The sequence below is a fragment of the Pocillopora damicornis genome, chromosome 7 (genome assembly GCF_964200805.1).
Source record: "Pocillopora damicornis chromosome 7, jaPocDami1.2, whole genome shotgun sequence".
NCBI classification, from domain to species: Eukaryota; Metazoa; Cnidaria; class Anthozoa; order Scleractinia; family Pocilloporidae; genus Pocillopora; species Pocillopora damicornis.
The window spans coordinates 12,057,032-12,078,443 of NC_142676.1; the positions used below are offsets into that span (position 1 = coordinate 12,057,032).

The following is a 21,412-nucleotide window of genomic DNA, read 5'->3' on the forward strand; positions in this document are numbered from 1 at the left end:
TGTTAGCCAAGATGGTGATGTTTCAGATTCGCGCGCATTTTTTGAGAAATGTTTCAAAGAGACAATACAGAGGCCGTTTTCGAAATGCCACCCTTACGCACGTGTGATGCTGTAATGACTTAAACAGCCTTATCTGACAATCGAGGGGACAACATTTCTGGTTTCCTAATTGTTGGCTATTCCCTCTCAGGCTATATTTTCTAGGATATGGTTTCTATACCGTTGATCAGCTACTGCTACTGCATGTTCAACCAAATATTACCGAGGATATTAACAAACGTTGTCCGAAGAAAATGTCTCTCTTCAACAGAGCATGGAAATCTTTTATCTTTCGCCGGGTGGTCATTCCGTAACTGACGTGTCGATCCGGACCACGGCGCTGTCGGCATGTCGGCAGGAGACAGTTGACATGCGTGTTACCACGCGTGACCTCGCTTCACGACACACGTAACACTTTCATTTGCGTACCCTCGAAGCGTCATGTCTACGTGTGGATTTGACTACGAGTTCGTTGCGAAAGTGCCTAGAGAATATATATGTCCAATATGTGAATGTCCTATGCGGGGACCGGTGCAGACGAAATGTGGCCACAGATTTTGCAAGCGGTGTCTAACAAAGGCGATGAAAAGGTAACATAAATCTGGGTTGCATGTGTGAAATGAAGCTGAAAGCCACGCTATTTTTTCCAAATATGCAATTTTCAGTACTTTGTTTTCTGTTTAGGCTAAAATTTCCAAATATAAAGTCAACATCGATGGCTTAATTACTCGCTGACGAGTTGCGAGCGATCGTGAACATTTTTTTATTATTAAAGGTATGCAAACAAAAAAAAGAATGCATTCGCAAATCGTTAATTCGCTGGCGTTATAATCATCAGAAATTATAGTCTGCGATGTTATTTTCCTCAAACTATTATTTTAAGCTTCTTTAAGTTTAAAAGAAGTAGGGGCGCCTTGTAAAGAAGCAACGTTGTACTCTCGATTGGGTACGATGAATCACAATAATGCAACTTGTTGGGAGCCCAGTATAGCTTACATAAGCAATGCTATGCGTGGAGAACACTTTACAATTATCTAGCTTCCACTTTCAAGGTTCTACCAAGTTTATCCTTTTTCTGTTCGTTATCTTAATTTCTTTGTTTCTTTAGTTATTTACTAATTTTTTTTCCGTCTAGAAAGGAGGTACATCCATAAACTTTTAAATTAAAGAAACGGAAGTAATAAGAGTTTGGGGGAGACCAATTGCAATATTACCATAATATTATGAATTCCCTTTGAATTTATCTAGTTCAAAAGTTAGTGTACTTAAAGCATCTGTTCGCCAAGTGTCAACCAATACTATTAGTTGAAATTTCGACCAAGTGTCAATCATTACATTGGCCAATACTCAGATGTCATGTTAATCAAGTTGCTAGATCATCAGTTGCTCCTGTTGGTTGACACTTGGCCAACACCTCAATTGCTATGTTGCCATCAACAGTCAGCAGCATTTCAGTCCAATGTCAGTGGTGTATCAGTGGACTGTTGGACATTTAAGAGAATTGTTAACCATTGTTTTTCTGGAATGACGACGGTCTCCAACCCCCCTACTCACAGGGGACATGAAAGAAGAGATTCAAGGGGCTAGAAAAAATAAGTTAATAGTTGAATTCATAAGATAGAACTCAATAACGAGAGCTGACCAAGTGGCAGTAGTGTTGACCGAGTGTCAGTAAAGTTGATTGGCCAAGTTTCGGCTGCATGTTTGTCACTCGAGAGGCAACTTAAATGTCAGTGGGTATGTTGGTTGATACATGTATGTAGGTCAAGTATCAACTGATATTTCAAACAACTCTCGGTGGACATGTTTCCTAATATTATTATACATTCAACTCACTGTCTCTTTTCTGATTGGCCAAAAGCTAACGGTGAATTTTTTAAATCGGTGCCTGGGATGTCATCTAGCTGCAGATTACACAATAATAATGTCAAGGACACTCAAGGTCATGGGTAATCATGTCATCTATAATGGTGATGCATGATTTCTAAGGGTAATCATGTCAAGTTTGGGAGCTAAATTGTGTTGCTTGCTGATTTGTATATTTTTACATTTTTAGAATTAAATAATTAGTTCCACTTACTGTCATGACAATTATTTTTTTGGTCAATTATGTATAATAAAACAATTTTTAGATTCAGCTTTTGTGACATCCAGAATAATCAAGGTCTCCATAAGGGCTATCAGCCTCAGCCTTCAGCTTCAGCTGATAACCCCTTACCTCAACCTTGATTATTCTGGATATCACAAAAACCTCATCCAATAATTGTTTAATATTAACCAATAATCAACTGACAAATGCCTTAAGTACGCATGATCCCAAAAGTTTCCAAAGAGGTCTGCAAATATACAAATATTGCCAGGGTGAATGAATATATACTAGTAGCTTCACAATTGTTGTTGTGAAGAGTTCATACTGTTTATGGTTGACAAAGGGTAGACTTATTAATCAGGAGTGTTTTTCATTAGCAAAAGAGAATGTCCCATTGACCGCCAATCTCTTGATTTACGTTTTAAACAGGTAAGAAGTGTATAGTGTTGTTATTCATCTTCATGGAAATTTTATGCTAACAGATAAAAATTTTCATTAGTATTAGTGATGTAAGGATGAGATATTGAAAGAAGTAATCACTATACTTGGACATTTGTAGAACAGCTTGCTCAGTTGTTAGTAAATGTTCATTGTCTTTCCTCATTTTCTGTGATCTCTCTCCCTGTCTACTAGTCTTTCTGTCTGTCTGTATGTCTGTCAGTCTGCCTGCCTCTCCTTCTCTCTCCCCTGTTTGTTTTTACTTGGTTGTTTTTACTTATTCATCTCTTTCAATTCCACTTAAACATAAATACACCTATCATGTGAAGTGGAAAAAATATTGGATATTTAAACTAGGTTGCTAACTAGCTACAATTTTTATTGCTGCATTACTTTTGCAAACCAAAAGTACTCACAAATGTACAGGTGTATGTTAAATTCATAAAAATGCATAGTTTCCATCCCACATGCCATGGAGTTGCCATGGCCTTAAACTTAATCATTTCATGAGGTTCATTGTATATGTAAGTGGAGCCTGCTGAGAACACTGCAGATTTATTTTTTCTCTTACCTCAGTCTATTTTCTATTATTTTGCAAGATTTCAACAATTTCAAGTAAAGTAGTAATTTTATCACAAAAAATTTCTTTTAGGAGTATGAACGTTTTAGGCAATAAAATCTTTACAAGGATCCTTTTAAGATCTTTGAAAGATCTTTGTTTTGTCCTTGAGGATCTTGAGGGATGCTTGCACAAATCTTGAAAAGATATGGACAAGGATCCTTGAAGATCCTCATGATCAAATCCTTGCAGATCCTAGCAGAGATCTTGCCAAGTCTTGACAAGGATCCTTGTAGATACTGATCAAATCCTTGAAGATCCTAAACAAAGATCTCAAAAAGTTCCTTGAAAGAATCCTTGTTTTGGCCATTAGGAGCTTAAAGAATCCCTACAGAAACCTTTGCTAGGATCTTTATTAGGATCTTTGCATAGAATCCTTGGAGGATCTTTATTAAATCCTTGAGAGCTTGGCATTTAATTATTTGCATAGGAAGACCTTTGAAGGTGTATCACAACTGATCCTTTAAGGATCCTTGTCTTTAAGAATCTTTGGCAGGTCTTTGGCAATCCTTAAAGGTCCTGTGAGATCCTGTTTTTTCACATTTGAGTCAACTTTGATTTTTTTTTTGGGTCAACAATTGCCTTATCATATCTTGGAATTAGGTCACCAACTAGCTTAATTGCAGTACATTTACAAACCAAAATTGCTTACTAATGTTGAATTCACCCCACATACCTGGTAGTTGACTTTCATGCTAATGTAAGTTAATTTTTGTTCATTCTGAAAATTTTCTTGTCATTTTGGTGTTTATATGGTATATAAACAATTCCTTGAGAAATTGGATGAATTTACAGGTAAAGCTCTAGAAAAATAAACTTTGGCTATTAGTCTGATCATTTAAGGGTGAGTTTTAATTTTTGATTGGGCTCATTCTCATCATTTAAGGAGAAATTGTAATTTTTAAATTAAAATTCACCCTTACATGGGACTGAGCTCCAAAATTTATTTTTTTTAGTAAATTCAGAACTAGTTTGTTTATTTCTTCTATCATTTATTTCAATGTTCTTTTTTCCAAATTTGTTTCTGTCCCTAAATTCCAAAGGACATATATCCAGATGTTGCCACTGAGAGGACCATTTTGGATTTATGTGTGAAATGCCGTAACGAAAAAAATGGCTGTAAATGGACTGGAGAACTCAGAAATATAGCGGTCAGTTATGGTTCTTTACCTTATTTGGCCAGGTTGTAAAGTTTTATAAGAAAGAGCATTTGATTATTCTGTTATTTAAAATACATGAAAGTTAAGGAGATACAAAATATTATAACCAATCTCAACTGTTCTAATCCTTCCTCTCTAATATGACTGTGAAAGATGGGACATGTCTGACCTTTTGATTAATTTTGCCTCATCCACCTAATTGCATTAACGTTGTTAAAGAAAAATGCAAAAAGCAAAAGGGAAAAAGGAAGTAACTAAAATTAAATACATTAGGAAGCAATTCATTGACATATAAATCTCTTTCTTAGGGTCTTGATGGTTCTACAACATAAGTTTAGTTGATTTTTTAATGATTTAGTTACCTCCTACTTTTTACTGTGTTGCAGTTTATTTCTCCTAGTACATAAGTTGTATCTTAGAAAAGCATTCATGGAAATTTGGATTTGCATGCATTGAAATTTTTATTTCCCATTTTAGTGTTTTTTCATCTCAACTGTTTCCTTTTTCAAACGACAGTGTTTTTGCAATAAGTTCTACCTACCAACTATCATGCTAAGGTGAATAAATCAAATTTAATTCAGACTAGATAGCTTGACTGTATGCTTAGCACCATGCCAATTAACCTATTTCTTACCAGTAAGAAAACAAAATTTGTTCATTATGTTGCAGTCTTGACTGGCCATGGATAGATAATGTGGCAGTGCTGGTATTCTGATGTCATGGACATACCTTAGAAATATGTTTGATTGTTCTTGCTTTTTTTCAGGAACATGAATCTAAGTGCAGTTTTGTAGGGGTAAAATGCACTAACAAAGATTGTGAAGCTACTCCCTTGAAAAAAGATCTGAATTATCATGCAACAAAGGAATGTCCAAAGAGGAATGTAGAGTGTCACTACTGTAAAATTTTCTTTGTTTGGTGCAATAAACAGGTGAATATCAAGAACAATATTTTTGTTTTGTTTTATTTTCTAGTAGTTAATTTTTTTCCCTATCACAAAAGGCAGTTAAAATTGGAAGAGGCAGCTGGTATATATATGGTGAAGTTAAAGAGATTGGTAGTGTTAGCACCATTATATGTTATACTAAGTGTTTATAACTTATACAAAGAGAGAAGGGTAACATCCCCTCAGGGACAGAGTTGACATTTTAACTCACTCGGAAAGGACAGTTAGAGGGCTTGAGTTTCAGTCAGGGATGGCCTCCTTAAGAACAATGCGTTTTTCAAAATCAGGTGTTTAAAATTTTCATTTAAAGATGTTTTGACCATAATGTATGACCATAAGGAAATCAGAATATTCTCCCTGAGTTATATTATAAACGTACTGAAAGAAAGCGTTGCATGGTTATCTATTAGGGACATTTGGACGTGTGTACGAAGTATCCGATGGTTTGTCTTCAAAAATGTGGTGAACTCAAAATTCCAAGAGACAAGGTGAGTATCACCCACGATCTGTTTAACAAATAGTTAATTTGGTGTTAACAACTGAGTTGAAAACGTAAATTGGCCACCGTAAAGAGTTAAGAGGCTGACGTTTCGAGCGGACGAAGGGCTAACGCTCGAAACGTCAGCCTTTTAACTCTTTACGGTGGCCAATTTACGTTTTCAACTAAGTTGTTAACACCGACTTACCTGTTATACACTTCCACCGACGCAGCACCACAGTTTCTTTAGAAACTTACCCCCTCTAGTTATTTAACAAACAGATTCTCTATTGCCGTGTGTCTGCTCAGTACTAATAGATCACAGATGACGTCAAAATGTGATTAGACACAAAAGTGGCTCACGATCGAGGCGCGCCCAGTCTGACACTGATGAACGTCTCACCACAATTTGACTTCCTCTTTTATCTATTACAGAACAGATCCACGGCAACATGGAATGTATTTGTTTCATATTCTTAAAAAAAAAATAAAATGTTTTCACGTCATCTATGGGTCTGTCCTCCAACAGATAATAAGTAAGAACCAATTAAAATTAATGTATAATTCAGGCTTATCAAGTACACTATTTAAACTGCACACGACACTATGAGCACCATTTGCTTTCTTTTCAGATGAATGATCACATTGAAGAAAACTGTCCCCATACCAAGGTGGAGTGCACATTTGCTTATATTGGTTGCAAAATAAAGGTACGTCAGAGTATTAAAACAGATTGCCCCTTCTCATTAATTTCTTACTCTACAGCTTCGCACTCCTTCTTATAGATATTGAAAGGTATATTCTTATATATAATACAAAACAACTTACTCTTGATTGGTCCATAACGAATGCATAATAGGTTATCCAGATTTATACGTGGTATCTATATTGGATTCTCGCTAGATTCTAAACTATCTCGAAGAACTTTAAGCTTGGTTCATCTGTCATAGTTATTTTGCTGATTGACCAATTAAAAGAATAAAGGTATCATTGTCTTAAAGTGTACAAAGGACGTCAGAGTATGATAAGATAAAAACTGCTTGATCTATGCATTAGTTTCCTGATTTATCGTCATTCGGCGGTTCGTGCAGTTACAAGACTTTCAAAACATCAGTCGTATCCAAAAACCACGCGATACACAAGCAAGTCGTGCCTTGTCCTCTGCTTACATGAGGACAAGGCACGATTAGGACACCTTTTAACTGAAGTGCTGTGAAATATTTCCCAAAGGTCCAAAGGAAATCCATCTCAGATCACCTAAGGAAATGTACTGAATCCCATCTAGAGTTGGCTTGTGGGAGGCTTCAGGAACTTCAGGTGTCATCAACTGCGATTACTGCCACTGTTAAAAGAATGCAAGCTGAAATGGTGACAGTCTCGAAAAAGATCGAGGAATTATCAAATGCAGCTCAGAAAAGCGAGGGAGTTCAAGATCTACATGAAAAGATTACTCTAACAAATAAGAAATTGAAAGAACTACAAACTAAAAAGGATGTCTTTGAACTTACCTCTGGACTTGAGGCTGTGCGTGCTGAAGTTGGTGTCATTAGGACACAAATGGAGGCGCTCTCCGAAAAAGACAAAAAGTTGGTGGAACTCCGTGAGGCAGTCATTAGTTTGCAAAAGAAAATCCAAAAAATTGACAGCCAGCAAGTGTCACATGGAGACGTGTCCAAAATCAAAACAAAACTCCAAAACCTCCAAAAAGCATTTACTAGTTTGGAAAATCAAACAAGTAGCAATGTTGAAATTGTGAGGGAACAAATCGACTCTGTCCAGTGGAAGATCCATGCAACTGTTTGGTCGGATAGAAAACAAAATCAATCCCGTTTGGACGAAACTGTTAAAGATTATTCTGCTAGACTGGATCAAATGAAACACTTCATTGTTTGTGTCGTCATCATAGGTATGTGTTTCCTTCACTCGATTTCGATCTCATCATTTTCAAGCAAAGAGGAATTGAAAGTTCTTCAGGCTTCAAGTGCAGAGATCAAGCAGTTTGTATTTGAAAACACACACTTTCTCAAAGATGAGTCAGCATGCCAAAGCATCAAATTTTTTTGGTCGTTCTCCAACTTCAGGTCGCGTTTTGAGAAAGCGATCGCTGCTTCACAGCGTTGTTTTTTCAGTGAATCATTCTTTGTGGAGCCATACGGGTACAAAATGCGCCTTACTATTTGCCCAGATGGACCACCAGAAATTAACTTTCATCTCTCTGTGTATGCCCAATTACTTAGAGGTAGGAATGACGACCAACTAGTGTGGCCTTTCCAGCAGAAAGTGGTGTTCACCTTAGTCGACCAACAAGATAATACATCTAAGACTAAAAACATTAGAAAAGCTCTAACACCTACAAGAAAGGGCATGCCAAGATGCCAGCAATTGAAGTTCGCCAGACCCTTTAAATCGCATGATGTGAATAATGACGTATTTGGAATCCATAGGTTCATTTCCCATCTCGACCTTAAAAAAAGACGTTACGTACGCGATGACACAATTTTGATTCAATTCGAAGTCTATCCTCCCCTCTGTGATTGAAACTGTGAGACCACAGTGTAGCAAAACCATATACACACGTATACGTTCATTGTACACAAATGTGAGCTGAAAATGTTCAATGGTTCTGACCACGCTGACAGTGCGACAGCTGCGAGGGGTAAGGCCGCAAATAACTTTAAGACTGTAAAAAGATTGAATAAGTTTTGCAAAGGGAGGGCCATCCAATGTTTGATTACGTGTGCGCAAGTTAGACTACAGATTTTTAAGGCATTTTAAAATGTAGTTTAGTGATTTGAGAGCACTGAATTAGCTTTTCCACGAAACAGTTAAATCGACTGTGGGCGCTGCGGTAAAATTTCTGAAGCCCAAAGCAACAAGTCGGTGAGTTCTTTTTCGAAAAGAGTCAAGGTCAAAGCTACTTGCTACTTGCTACTTGCTTGCTTGCTTCCGCAGTGCCTATGAAAAGCCTGTTTGGGGAAAGTGTTGGACAAGACGGGGTGTATCTCCTAGTAGAGTAAACGACCAGAAGCACGAAAAGTGCGGAGTAAGGACCTCTAAAATGGGTTTTGTGAGATAAATATTTTCCATATATTTGACATTCTGGTAGATACGAAAAGTAAAGATCCACTGTAAATTTTATACTATGTTAAAGACGCCTGGTAAATAGATTAGAAATCATCTGGCATGTAGCCCAATATTAAAGGTTCCTACATGTTTGCACCATCTGCCATATATTACTGGACAGAAGCACAACAACATAGAATCTCTGTATTTTAACATAACTGATGATATGAATGGAATTCACTCGTAGAGTAAAAGACTTATAGGAAAAAGACAATCGTGATTACTATTGAGTTTTAATTCTTAAACTATTTCATTACCATAATTCATGATGAATATATCACTGTAAATGTGTATTTTGAACCTCTTTTCACTAAATTGTACCGAAAAAAATTCAGGTATAGACATCGCTCCCTCAAAATGGATACTTGCTTTGGCAAGTAATCCAGGACTATAGATCGTAATCTCCATGGAAAATTCTCGAGAACTTTCTATCTTTGTGTTCCACAAACGCGACTTTGATAAATATTGTATCGTCTTTGATGTATGAACGCTTGTATAGATCGTTGTGATACACGAATTCCCAGGAACCACATGCTTCTTCGGAGGCTTCTGTTGGTCTTGCGAGTCCATTGGGAGTCTGCTGAACTTCTTGACGCAAATGTCTTCTCTTTTCCACGGACGCGTTTTGGTCAAGTAACGTGAACACAACTGAATCGTAAAACGGCCATATCAAAAGACCGTCATATTCTCCTACAAGAATTCTGAGGTAAATTGACATGAATTTTCCCTTACTGCCAGGATCGTCATCGATATGGTAGCCATTTGGATACAGCTCCGCCTCAAATCTGTATCCATTGTGATTAGAGTAGAACGGATCACTAATTATTACTAGACGTTCCTTTGTTTCAGCAGCCTTCATGACAGAGGCAAAGTTCGATATTTTCCATATAAAGGGGGAATTGTGAAGGCGTTCTAACTTCTCTTCAAGACGTGCAATGGTTTGAGCTTGTTCTTGGACTGTTTTGGACATGTCAATCAGTTTCTTGCAGGCCAAGTGTAGATGGGTGTCTTTTAATGCATCAAAATGATCTTTGGAATCTCGTCTCTGAAACTGGAGAAAGTTACGAAACAACTTTGTGATTTGCTTATTAACCGTGTTGTGTAAGGATTGCTTACAACAATAACGGCCTTAATAAATTAACACTGATTTATATATGAAGTTATGGTATTCAGGTGCATATTACCTTGACTCGGCATCCAATGGCACTGTACTCACACTCTATCACAGTCAAAGGGCAAAGATTTTCAGTGTGGTTACCGACCTGTATGACATATCAATCGATAAATCATCATTAGTGAAAAAGCTATATTACTGAACGTATAGTTAAATTCTCAAGCTCAACCTGTCGGCAAATTTTATAAGAATCAATGAGGTGAAATCCAATCTCAGTACCTCTTCTCGTGGTATGTCGTTCACGCCACACTTGTTACTGCATTCAACGGGATAGCGCGGACAGGCCTCACAGTGAGCCTAAAGAATGGGACGTAAGAGTAACATCAGGGTGTGTTTTCTCCCTACTACTCTCTCGATCCTAGGAATCTGCTTGGTTCTCAGCAGTTAATTATTTACAAACAAAGCAGTCGCAATCTGGCGGAGCAATTGATCTACCAGGGACTGCGCAGAGGACTTTTTTTGTAAGAATAAGAATAAATTAAACAAAAAATAATTTAACAAAAATAACGGAGAAATACCCCCCCCCCCCCCTCAAAAACTTGTTGTACGGTTGTTTTTCAAAAGCCACTTCCCTTTTTAGGTACCAGATCAGTAAATACCAGTACCTTACTGGCCACTGATAAACCATACTAAGGCGATTTAGTTGTGTGATTTTGTAAAATGACTGTGATTTACTTTTTATTTCAATTCGAATCAAATGTATGATTTCAAATCAAACTGAATTTCATCCCGTTCATTAACCACGAAATATTGAGTATCTTTGTGGGTTACCAACCACTAACCTTTTTCTCTAGTTTTGGGAAACGATCAGGACAGAATGAGCATTGTATCACGGACCATGGGCACGTGGTCTCCATGTGAGAAATGATATCTTTGCGGAGAACCTCTTCATTGCATCCCTCGTTAACACAAGGAACTGGCTGGTAGGGACACTCTTGCCCATGTTTCTGAGGACACAATAATACCACAATGACACCTTCAAAGATCAGGCATCACATTTATGTATCTACATGCGACCTTAGAGGCTCCCTATGATATGACATTCAAGAGATGTTCCTCACAAAACAAGGCATCGTTTGTAAATGTGCATTTTTAGTCTTCTGTTTAAAGTACTCCTTTGTAATGTAACACTAGTAATTGATGTAATTGTTGGGTGGATAAGTGGAGTGAGGTTAGTTACTGATGTAGAAGATTAACACGGATTCTAATGACCTGTTATGGCCTATATAAGGCTGCTTCCACTTGGCGACAGAGTGGAACAAATTCAGAATTTTTTTATACTCAAATCAGTTTCTCTGATTTTGGGTGTCACGCGTCACACGTTATGTGACTAACCAGTTTTCTTTCTTGATAAAGACTATGTCACGCAGTTTCAGTCCCAATTCATTAAACTGATAAACTGACAGATTATTTCCTTAACCATCTGAATAAATGTTACAGTTTGCCGGATACTCTTTGTCTGCAGTTCAAAGCTGAACCAAAGATTGAAAAAGATTCAATTGCATACCTTAACATGCCTAAGTTCTCCGATCCAGGAACACTCTTCATTAGGACATTTGACCTGGGCATTCAGTATTTTACGATGGCAAGCAACATCAGAGAAAATCTAAAATAAATAAATTATTAAAATCAAAGAGTAAATTAACAAAATAAGCAGTGCCTTGATGATCATCAACTAGGAATTATATCATAATACTCACTCCTCAGTGTAACATCACAAGTTTAACACTCTTTTACTGCATTTAAGCTGCATCAAAGACAACACCTTTCTGCCATTTTCACACACACACATATCTCTTCTAATCGAAACCTATACCATATTGTTTCTCGCAGGCAACCATAGACAGCCCAATGGATACGGGTTCAATTCAAAGTAAGCTCCTTTTAGCTATTTGTATTGTTTAGAACTACAACTTGAAATCCTTAAATGTATTTCTATTTTCTTGCCCTCTCTCAACTATCATTTCAAGAAAGTAAAAAACAAAAACAAAACAAAAAAAATTATGTACACATAATACAGAGGATAAAATGAGAAGATAACTCTTTAAATTCCACTTGACTTATTTTTAAGCAACCCCTGCAAAGTTGCAGTCAAGTTTCGTTGTTCACACCACTCTTTTGATGACTTAAAATATTATTATCCACTGTGTAACACCATAACTGACCAGCTGAGTTAAGAAAATTTGATTCAACTATGAATAGAAAAGTGAAAAATTAAACCCATATATAGCTCAGAGAAAGTACCCTCTCTCTTGATATCGGCTCTCGATCTGCAGGACACTGGGGTGTACCGGATCTAAAACAGGAAAAATTGACGTGAGAAACTTTCGTAGGAAAAAGCTAATCACATGGGGGGGAGGGGTGGGGGTGAAGTGGTTGAGCATTCAAGGATGTTTGAAAGAGTGAAAGTCTGCCAATCAGGGGTACGCCAATCTGTCCATATGCGTGGACTGTTTTGTCTAACCCTGTGGCCACAAAACTAAAAAGGGTAAATTATTTCTAAACTTGATCACTGTTTACCAAAGGCGCCGTAACTGGGGAGTGCCTATTTCCCGATGGTTCCTCTTAAAAGTAATAATATGACAAGGCACTCATAGAATTTTGTTCTGCATTGGCCTACATTGTATTTCAAGACTCCATGAAACGAGATAAGTTTCGAGCGCCAAATATAAACAGCAAGGCTCTCAGGATTAAGTTATGCAAATTCCGTTCGCTTGTTTGGCACCGTTAAACGTCTCTCCGTCTGAAGCGATTAAGTGCATGTAATTTTGAACTCGACTAAATCTTGTCAATTGTGAAATGTCTGGCAATAATCACTGCTGAGAAAGCAGCCCCTTCAGATTGCACATCAAACCAGTTTCTCTCTGCAACAATAACCAACCGAGTTCATTCTTTACGGATTTGTAATGCAGTGTTATTAATACCGATTGACGTAAAACGTGAAGTATTTCGCAACCTTGAGCGTCGACTCGAGTAAGCAAATTTTACCAAACAACTCACTCTGATCGTTGAAAAAAACAAATTTCACCACTGCAAGCGTAATATCTTGCTTAGCTTTTGCTTAAATATTTCTAAACTTTCTACGTCGTAAAACAGGAATTTTAGTCAACAAAGAACCGATCAAAATATTACCTCAAAATTGACCCCACGCAGATTTCACAAAGCCTGTGGCCACACTTTTCGATTTGAACAGGATCTTTTAGAGGTAACTGACACACAAGACATTCCCAATCATCTGGAATTTCTTCAACAAATTCATACTCGTAGCCTCCAAGGTCAGGCACTCCACTGGCCGCCATTTGGAAACTGAAAAACGGAAGCTTTAAAAATTACAGGCGTGACAAATTAGTCACGAACGTCATTTCCTGTGAGAGTAGAAGGCTTTTAGACATGGTTTAATACTGCTCTGGTTTACAGATTTAATGAATGTAGAAGGCTTTTCTTGCAAAGGAAATATCAATCAGGGCCCAGTTGTATAAAGGGCGGATAGCGCTACCCAGCAGATAAGTGATAGCAAAACGTACAGCGTTATCCACTGGATAGAGATTTATCCAATGGATGGCGCTATCGGACCTTCGAACAACCGAGGTCAAGTGATTGCCGTCAGCAGTTGAATTATGCTGGAAACGATGGTATAATGTAAAAAATAGGAATGAAGTTGGTAGTGTAAAAAAATTAGAAGCATGGATCAACTGATTTTGAAAAAATTCGAATTCTCCTAGTGTAGTGTATTTACGGATTTAACACAAACAGTAAAGAACACCTTTGAAAGGAATCCAACAAGTTGTTTTAATTATTAAGAGCCATTTTCCGAGAAAATCGAAAATCGCTTGACACTCGTGAAAAAAACGATTTTTTTTCCTCTTGCCAAAACATCCCTTTTAGTAACCTTATTGAAGAAAAAATAATTTTGGGTTCAAGTGATTCATTGTACGGGAGAAATTACAAAAAGTTTTCGTACTCAAAAGAACAAAATCCGACCGCAACTTCGAGAAAACGGTGAACGCATAAGAAACAATCCCTAACATCGAAACTTCAGCCGAGTATTATTTCGTACTTACTCTTTAATTTCCTGAAAGAAATTTGAAGAAAGAAGTTTTTAATATTTACAATCGACAAGTTTAAAAAGGTCAAATTTGTATCCCTGGAAATGTTAATAAATGAAGGCGAACTTTAACTGTTGTAAAAGGCCACTGGTATATGCCACTTCCTAGTAAAACCCATATAGAATAAAACCTTGGCTATTGAACTAAATTACTGGAAAGTTTTAGCTCTGGAAATCCAATATAGTCCTCACACTAAAGTAAGCAATTTGAGTATCTGAGTAAATAAAATTTATGCAAATTAGACGGCCCGCTGAATGAATTCATATTTTCAACGCAAAGTTTTGTTGAACGAACAAGTTACCATTGCTTGTTGCGATAGAAGTTAAATCCATCTCTCAATCTGTTTGTCCTGTGAAGTGGCAACTCATCCATACCTGATTTTGACCAAAATGTGTCCAGCAACTTCAGCGCTTGAGCTATCTAAACACTTCCCACGCAGCGCTTATTACGCATTATCAGACGCTTTAATAATAATGAAACCCGATTATGTTTTGGTCCGAAAATAACATACAATGATGAAAATTAACCACTGCTCAAACCACACAGTTAACAAGGTGAGTATTATTCTTATTGAGCGAACAAATCAGATACTAGACGGGATAACAAGATCATATGACGTGTAATTTAACAAACGTGCAGAGATAGGTCACGCTAGCTTGTCGCATATGACGGTACGTGCTATACTTCGTACACAATGTAAACAGACAAAGAAGCAATTACAGCTGTCCCAATGAAAAAATGTACAACCGTACGTCTGTTTATAGATCATCAGTGTAGAAATATTCGACTCTAGGAACAATATTAATAAAACATTTCCAGGTCAAATGCTCCTGGAATAAAATTTATATATTGTCTCGAACTGTTTCGCCACTTACTATTGCACATGCCTCTACGATATTATTTTTAATTGAATTATTCCCGTCTAGTATTACGAATACCGAAACAGCGTTAGTGGAGTTTGTTTCGTTTGTTGGGAGAGCTTTGTTTTGTCATGGCTTCGGCAACGTTTCACTCATGTAGTTTTTCTGGTTTATTACACGACGCCACACCCTGTGGTTTAAGCAGCGATTATCCAGGCCAAGTTGAAGTTCTCGCTTTAAGAAATTGTACAAGGGACATTTCGAGGCACTGCGAGCTGTATGGATTAAAAGCAGATACAGCACTTGACACTGAATGGAAACTGCTGTTAGCAAGAGCAGGTAAATCTTATGTACTGTCTTACCGTCTTACGTAGCGGCTAATAGTGGTGTACATTTCCATCATCTCTTTATCACAGACCTCACGATGGTCATGTTATTCTAAGAAAAACTTCGGGTGCTTTCCATTCAGCCCAAAATTCCGCAAGTTTCGGTTAGAAATCAAATGGAATGGACCATTTCGGTTCGGTCCTACCAGAATATTTGGGAACGCCTTTGAAGCTGCTGGTCCACTTTGACCGGTCAGGTTATTTCGGTCGGTCGAACCGAAATGTCCCCTTCCATTTGACAAAATTATTGTCCCCAGTACTTGTGTACCGCTCTTTTGTATCCTGCTTACAAGAATGATAAGCAAACGAGTTCATCTCTTTAAAAATCGCAGTCTTTTATCCGCGGCGTTAATATTTTGCAAACCTAATATTAACGCTTACGATAGCAAAAAAGATCTTTATTCACCACCCCCACCCCCCCCCCCCCGCTCCGCCACCCACGCACACACACCTGTCACTGATACACAGACTTTGAAGACTTTTTTATGAAAAAGGGGACCTCGAGATCTCCTAGCACACGAGCCTCTCAACTCGTTCGTGATGTATGCAATGGATAATTTTCCCTTTACCTTTGTTTAGGGGTATTTGCAGTGGAAGAGTCCCACTTGTCATTGACAATATGCCCTCGCCACAGAGCGGAAATCGGTATGCGCTGGAGATCCTCAAAAGTGAAGTGAAGCATTCCACTAGAAATAGCTGCTCACAAAACAGCCTCGGTCAAAGGCGATCGGCATTTGGAAAGCGTTCTATCTGCATTTATTTTAAACACTGAAGGAATACTTATTCAAGTTGGATCGCGTAAGTTTATCGTAACACATTTGTAGCTTAAGTATACGCTTTAATTTTAAACGAGCGAGGGCGTAAAGCAACATATGCGCAAGCGTTACAATACCCTTTATTCTCATGTTCCCCTCCCCCCAAAGAAGAAAACGGCTTTGAAGAATAGTAAAGAAATCGGCGATGGCCTTTTAACAAGGTTAACATTTATTTTTGCTACAGCTCTTTGCAGAATGTGCAAGCAACATTTCGCGGAGACAAACCAACAACAGAAAGTGATACCCACACCAATGATTGAAGTTACTCCATGCGTAGAACTAGAGACTTCAGAAGCAAATGTAAGTAATTAAACGGTAACCTTGGATACAGACAGTTATTCCAACATAACAAATGCCAAAATTCCGAAAGGGCTGGGTAACTGTGAATAACTGTAAACTTTGAAAATGACTCTGAAAATTATTTTAAGACGAATAGGTCACTGTTCGTTTCTTTAAATTCCTTTCGGTCTGGCTGGAGCGGGAGTATTGATAATGATAGCGGTATGCATGTAAATTCATATTTTCTTTTTTTAAAATGATGTATAACTTAAGTTTCGAACTATAATAAAAAAAACTAATGCCTAGTGACAAAATAAACAGAAATATTGAAGTAACATTGATGTCTAAACGTCTTTTTTGTATGTTACAGAACAGCTCAAACTCATCTCCAGGACAAAGTGATACCGGTCAATCTGTTGAAGAGTTCGCAGAAAGCCTTGGACGTCTAACAATCGCTGATAACACCTTTCTGTCACCAGACACAATAAGCACAGCTTCCACTCAAAGTGACGAGCCCACACCTTTGATCTTACATGAGCCGCGCGAAAAGCTGAGTGAGTTCCTGGTAGCATGCAAACTTGAACCGCTTGGAAAGCCATGGCTTTCTTGGAGTGATTCCTCTGAGCGAACAAGACAACGTCAAACAAGGAGAGCCACAGAAATAGTAGCAACTGTGCTAAAGAGCGTCACCCCTGATAATGCTGGTGAACTCTGGGGACGTTTAGCCTCTTCTACGGCTATGAACAAGGCCCTAGGTGTAAGCGAGTTGTCACATTCAGAGCATTTGTATTTAGAGGCCCTAGGAGAAGCGTACCAGAATGCAACCAGCTGGGATACCCGTAGACAAGTGCTTTCGATTATGGCAGGGGTTGGAACTTTCAACGACATTTCCCATTATATCCCGGGGTTGACAAGATACCGATACTCCATGGCTAATCTTCATCGATCACAGTTTGGCCGAGGCGCTCAAGTTCCACAACAGCCTACCACACGAATACGAGTAGACTTGAGGCAGCTTGACCACTTTCTTGGTTTCATCACGAGCCCGCATCTTGTTCAGGACCTTCCATTTGGGCAAAAACATCTCAAGCTTTCGTCTGGTGAGGTTATTCAAGTACCTAACGTAATCCGTATGATGATACCCGAGCGAGTGATACAACAGTAGACTCAGTACTGTTTGGAGATCAACTTCAAACCATTCAGCGAAACTACTATGAGACGGGTACTCTTTGAGTGCAGTGCCTCTGTAAGAAAATCACTGCAGGGCTTAGATTATTTTGCAGCTGAAGGTACTCGCGCATTTGATGATCTCGTGGCCCTCGTACGCCAAATAGGGGAATTAGGTTCCGGCAAGGAGTGGGAGACTACAGTTGTACAAGCTCTTATGACAAGCAAGCAGTATTTGAAGGGAGACTATAAGGTAATGTAAATTCTGACTCCAGAAAGACAGCTTGAATAAAACTTAAAGTAAGTACTTATTTTACCTCGTCAACAAAATCATTCCGTAAAACAAATATACATTTTGTACTCTTTTTCTTCACTAAATGGTGCACGTGTAACTAGCTTACATAAATTCTCGAGATTAACTATGGGCGCACGAGGATAGTTTTTTTCTAAGGTTAAGGTTAAAAGTTATTCGCCCCCTTACGTTAATAATATATGTTAGATTAAAAAATCATTTGATTAACTATTATATTGAAGTATAAGCACAGACAAACAGTAATCTCAGTTTTGTTTTATCAACAGGTTCATGTCACAAGCCCCTCTAACGTAGCAGACCATTGTATGTTGTTTACTCTTAGCGACAGTAGTGATGCAGATTACCAGCAAAATGCAGTCACCAACACACTGATCTTTGTGACCGTTGTCAAAGTCTTCAGGAAACTCTGGCAAAGATTGAACGGGTCCTTGGCGAGACGACCTTTCCGACTCAGGAAGCGAAAGACGAAGCGCTATTTATATTCCAGACAGCCCAGCTGGCCATAATGTTCTGGAAATGCCACATCCTTAGATCAGCTAACCAAGACCAAGCGAGAATAGATGCACTGGAGAAGCTTGACGACAACACTGTCTTGATAATTAACGACTGGACCATGAAGTTCCTGCCACAAGAATACAGAGAGTCCCAAACCGACTGGTTTGGTAAGCGAGGTATCTCCTGGCACGCTTCTGTCGTCTACCGTCGTGTGAGCGGGGTACTCCAGTGGCACGGCTTTCTGCACATAGTCCAGTCGTGCAATCAAGGCAGTGCAGCAGTGGTTAAAATCATGCAGGGTGTCCTGAATACCATCAAGCTGGAGCACAGTGAGATTAACAAGGCGTTCTTTCGCCAAGATAACGCAGGATGTTATCATTCGTCGTCCACCGTACTCTCATGCCCAGTGATATCCTCCTCCACCGGCATCGAAATCAAGCGCATTGACTTTTCTGACCCACAGGGTGGAAAAGGTGCCGCAGACAGGCTCGCTGCAATCTGCAAGAATCACGTCAGGACTTTCATAAACGAAGGAAATGACGTGACCAATGCCGAGCAACTGAAGAGTGCTCTTCTTTCGCATGGGGGGATAGAAGGAGTTCGAGTTGCTGTCATGCAAAGTGTTCAAGAAGAAGCAGTAGTAGATGACAACTGAAAGATTATTGGTATCAACAAATTAAACAATTTCGAGTTTAAAGACGAAATTCTCGTAGCTTGGTGCGCTTATGGTATGGGAAAGGGAAAAGAGATCCCATTGGAAACAACATCAGAAGGTTAGTCTAATGAAAATTCACAATTATTCCTTTTTTAAAATTATTTCATCGCGCAAATATATATTTTTTTATAGTTTGAGTAAAAAGGTGTACGTTTATTGTTTGTTATAGCCTTCAGACGCATGAAAGGCATCCATTTCCCATCCTGGTACGCAGGAGGAGCGGGTGTCTGCCACCCCGTGGGGTTTTGCTCTGTAAAAGACTTAAGCCCCTTAGACCCTTTATAAATTTATAGTCCTTGATTTGTTCTACAAAATTTTTAAAACGAACATTGCAAAATATGGCGGTTCTGAAGAACATGTCCGATCATAAGATGTAAAAAGCAAACGTTTCATCTGTTCGCGCAGCAAAGTGGACCAAAGGGGCACTCTTCACAGGCTGTGCAGAGTGAAGTATTGAAGTAGGTGAACAGTGCTTTTTATGTAAATCTTGTTTCTTTATGTGTTATCTACTTCAGAGCATGGCATTGGTTGGCTTTCATCTGAGTTTTCTTCTGGAGACTTTAAACCCCTTAGCCCAAAACCGACTCAGTCAAGGAAGAAGCAAGAGACGGAAGTGGAGCAGGTTCATGATCCCACTGACAATACAAATGAATCGTCATCCGTGTTTACCTGCCCTCAGGATGGGTGTGTTAAGGTCTTTCAAAGGCTGCCTTCTCTCGAAAAACACCTATCTTTAGAGAAATGCACCAAGTCTTTAGAGAAACGGTCTTTGTTAGACCTTGTTAAACTAGACTACAAGTCCAGGTTGGAGGAGGGCACGACCAGTCAAGTTATTTCGTTTGCATCTTTTAGGGATACAAGAGAGGCTACATTCGGTGAAGTAGAGGTAAAAGAAGGATGGGCGCTAAAGCCGAGCAAAAAAGCATATCGCTTTAACCAAAACCAGAGGGATTATCTAAATGCGAAGTTTACAATTGGTCAAACCAGCGGCAGAAAACTGGACGGTGATATCGTATCACGTGAAATGAGACGTGCACAAGGACCTGATGGTGTTCGTTTGTTCAAAGTATCCGAGTTTCTTACCCCGCAGCAGTGCACTTCATATTTCTCACGTCTTGCAGCGAAGGTCTGACGGCAAACATCCGACGATGCTGAAATCCAAGCTGTAGTAGAAGAGGAAAACTTTACCATGGCAAGAGAAACAATCCTATCCATCACGCTACAGTACCCCATCACTTACGATCAGTACGATATCTGTGCCATGGCCAAGGGAGGATCTCTGGAGCGACTTAAACTTGGAATGCTTCAAAACATTTGTCAGCAACTAGAATTAGAAGTACCTCCCAAGCCTGTTCGCCGCAAAGCGCTCTACGTTGACCTGCTGAAAAAAGCCGTCCTTAATTGCACTTGCCAGCTCCGTGGGAAAAATATGTAGAAACAGAAAGTACTACCCTGCTCACAGACGTTTTTCTGTTTTGGGAATTTGGTGCGCGCAAAAGATAAGCGATTGCTCATGAGAGAGGGCGGAACGCGCTTTTTTTTTTTATACGTGCACTCGACGATATCTAAAAATGAAGGCAGTCTGTGAACAGGCTAATAAAGTACACAAATTGTAGAGTTTTGCCTAAACGGTGTTCTCACTTCTCCTCAGAGGCTTGCTTCCAGGAGTGAATCATTCACCATTTGTTCTCGCCGGAATAACTAAGTCAAGAAAAAATCTATTTTGTTCATTGTTTGCTTCCTTTACTTATTTTTGAAGTTTGTTTATGTTTAAAAGAGCGTTCCTTTTCGGAAAGTGAGATCATTTCTTGTTTGTCAGGGTGAGTCCTTGTTACAAATCAGTCAGTTACCTTTCAGCTCGTGACTATTTGCACGTTATAAATGTCTCTTCCCGCTCGGACAAATCAACGACACCTTATCTTATAAATGTGAAGAGGTATTTTAGCCTGCATAATAGCCGCTTTATGAGCCAAGCAAGGCGAACGCGGCATTTGCTCGAAGCACGAAACGAGTGCGAAGCGCGAGACGAGGGATGGAGAAAAATAAAGCTTCATTTTTCTCCTCCCCTCGTCGCTTCTCGCGCTTCGTGCAAAATGCCACTTTCGCCTCGCTTGGCTCATAAAGCGCCTTGTATGCAGGCTGGAGGTATTTCTGCAAGTTCTTTGAGTTAACCAAAGATAACTTTGTTTATCTTCGCTAAACAACACTTC

General features: G+C 38.9%; 2 protein-coding genes and 1 non-coding gene across 4 annotated transcripts; 2 read left to right on the forward strand and 1 right to left on the reverse strand.

The window, feature by feature from the left end:
• Nucleotides 1-352: 352 nt before the first annotated feature.
• LOC113665768 (TNF receptor-associated factor 5) lies at nt 353-9,101 on the forward strand. 2 transcript variants are annotated; one of them, XM_027181491.2, is made up of 7 exons: nt 353-629; nt 2,506-2,557; nt 4,229-4,336; nt 5,112-5,276; nt 5,702-5,779; nt 6,402-6,479; nt 7,000-9,101. In XM_027181491.2, exons 1-7 carry the CDS (start codon nt 481-483, stop codon nt 8,305-8,307), a joined length of 1,938 nt encoding a protein of 645 aa, XP_027037292.2. In that variant the 5' UTR covers nt 353-480; the 3' UTR covers nt 8,308-9,101. The 2 variants fall into 2 exon arrangements, with proteins under 2 accessions (XP_027037292.2, XP_027037293.2); XM_027181492.2 differs by lacking the exon at nt 2,506-2,557 and having other exon boundaries at nt 428-629.
• Nucleotides 9,102-9,108: 7 nt separating this feature from the next.
• On the reverse strand, nt 9,109-13,507 carry LOC149042602 (TNF receptor-associated factor 4-like). Its single transcript, XM_089213046.1, has 7 exons — nt 13,199-13,507; nt 12,311-12,362; nt 11,574-11,672; nt 10,849-11,013; nt 10,286-10,363; nt 10,077-10,154; nt 9,109-9,943 (listed from the first exon to the last, which is right to left on the reverse strand). The coding sequence occupies exons 1-7, from the start codon at nt 13,363-13,365 to the stop codon at nt 9,281-9,283; spliced, it is 1,302 nt and encodes a 433-aa protein (XP_089069172.1). The 5' UTR covers nt 13,366-13,507; the 3' UTR covers nt 9,109-9,280.
• A 1,572-nt stretch (nt 13,508-15,079) lies between these two features.
• On the forward strand, nt 15,080-20,756 carry LOC113667834 (uncharacterized). The gene is made up of 6 exons (XR_016188638.1): nt 15,080-15,371; nt 15,998-16,216; nt 16,418-16,527; nt 16,883-17,932; nt 18,259-19,260; nt 19,718-20,756. It is a non-coding gene; the product is annotated as an uncharacterized LOC113667834 (transcript).
• The last annotated feature ends 656 nt before the right edge of the window (nt 20,757-21,412 follow it).

What these genes read in the sequence shown, in the direction of transcription:
- LOC113665768 (XM_027181491.2), top strand. Translation starts at nt 481, where the DNA reads ATGTCTACGTGTGGATTTGACTACGAGTTCGTTGCGAAAGTGCCTAGA. An exon ending in TTGTTTGGTGCAATAAACAG is followed by an intron (nt 5,277 to 5,701) that starts GTGAATATCAAG and finishes GTTATCTATTAG; the next exon opens with GGACATTTGGACGTGTGTAC. An exon ending in TCAAAATTCCAAGAGACAAG is followed by an intron (nt 5,780 to 6,401) that starts GTGAGTATCACC and finishes CTTTCTTTTCAG; the next exon opens with ATGAATGATCACATTGAAGA.
- LOC149042602 (XM_089213046.1), bottom strand. Translation starts at nt 13,365, where the DNA reads ATGGCGGCCAGTGGAGTGCCTGACCTTGGAGGCTACGAGTATGAATTT. An exon ending in GAGAACTTAGGCATGTTAAG is followed by an intron (nt 11,014 to 11,573) that starts GTATGCAATTGA and finishes TTGTGTCCTCAG; the next exon opens with AAACATGGGCAAGAGTGTCC. An exon ending in ACGACATACCACGAGAAGAG is followed by an intron (nt 10,155 to 10,285) that starts GTACTGAGATTG and finishes TATGTCATACAG; the next exon opens with GTCGGTAACCACACTGAAAA.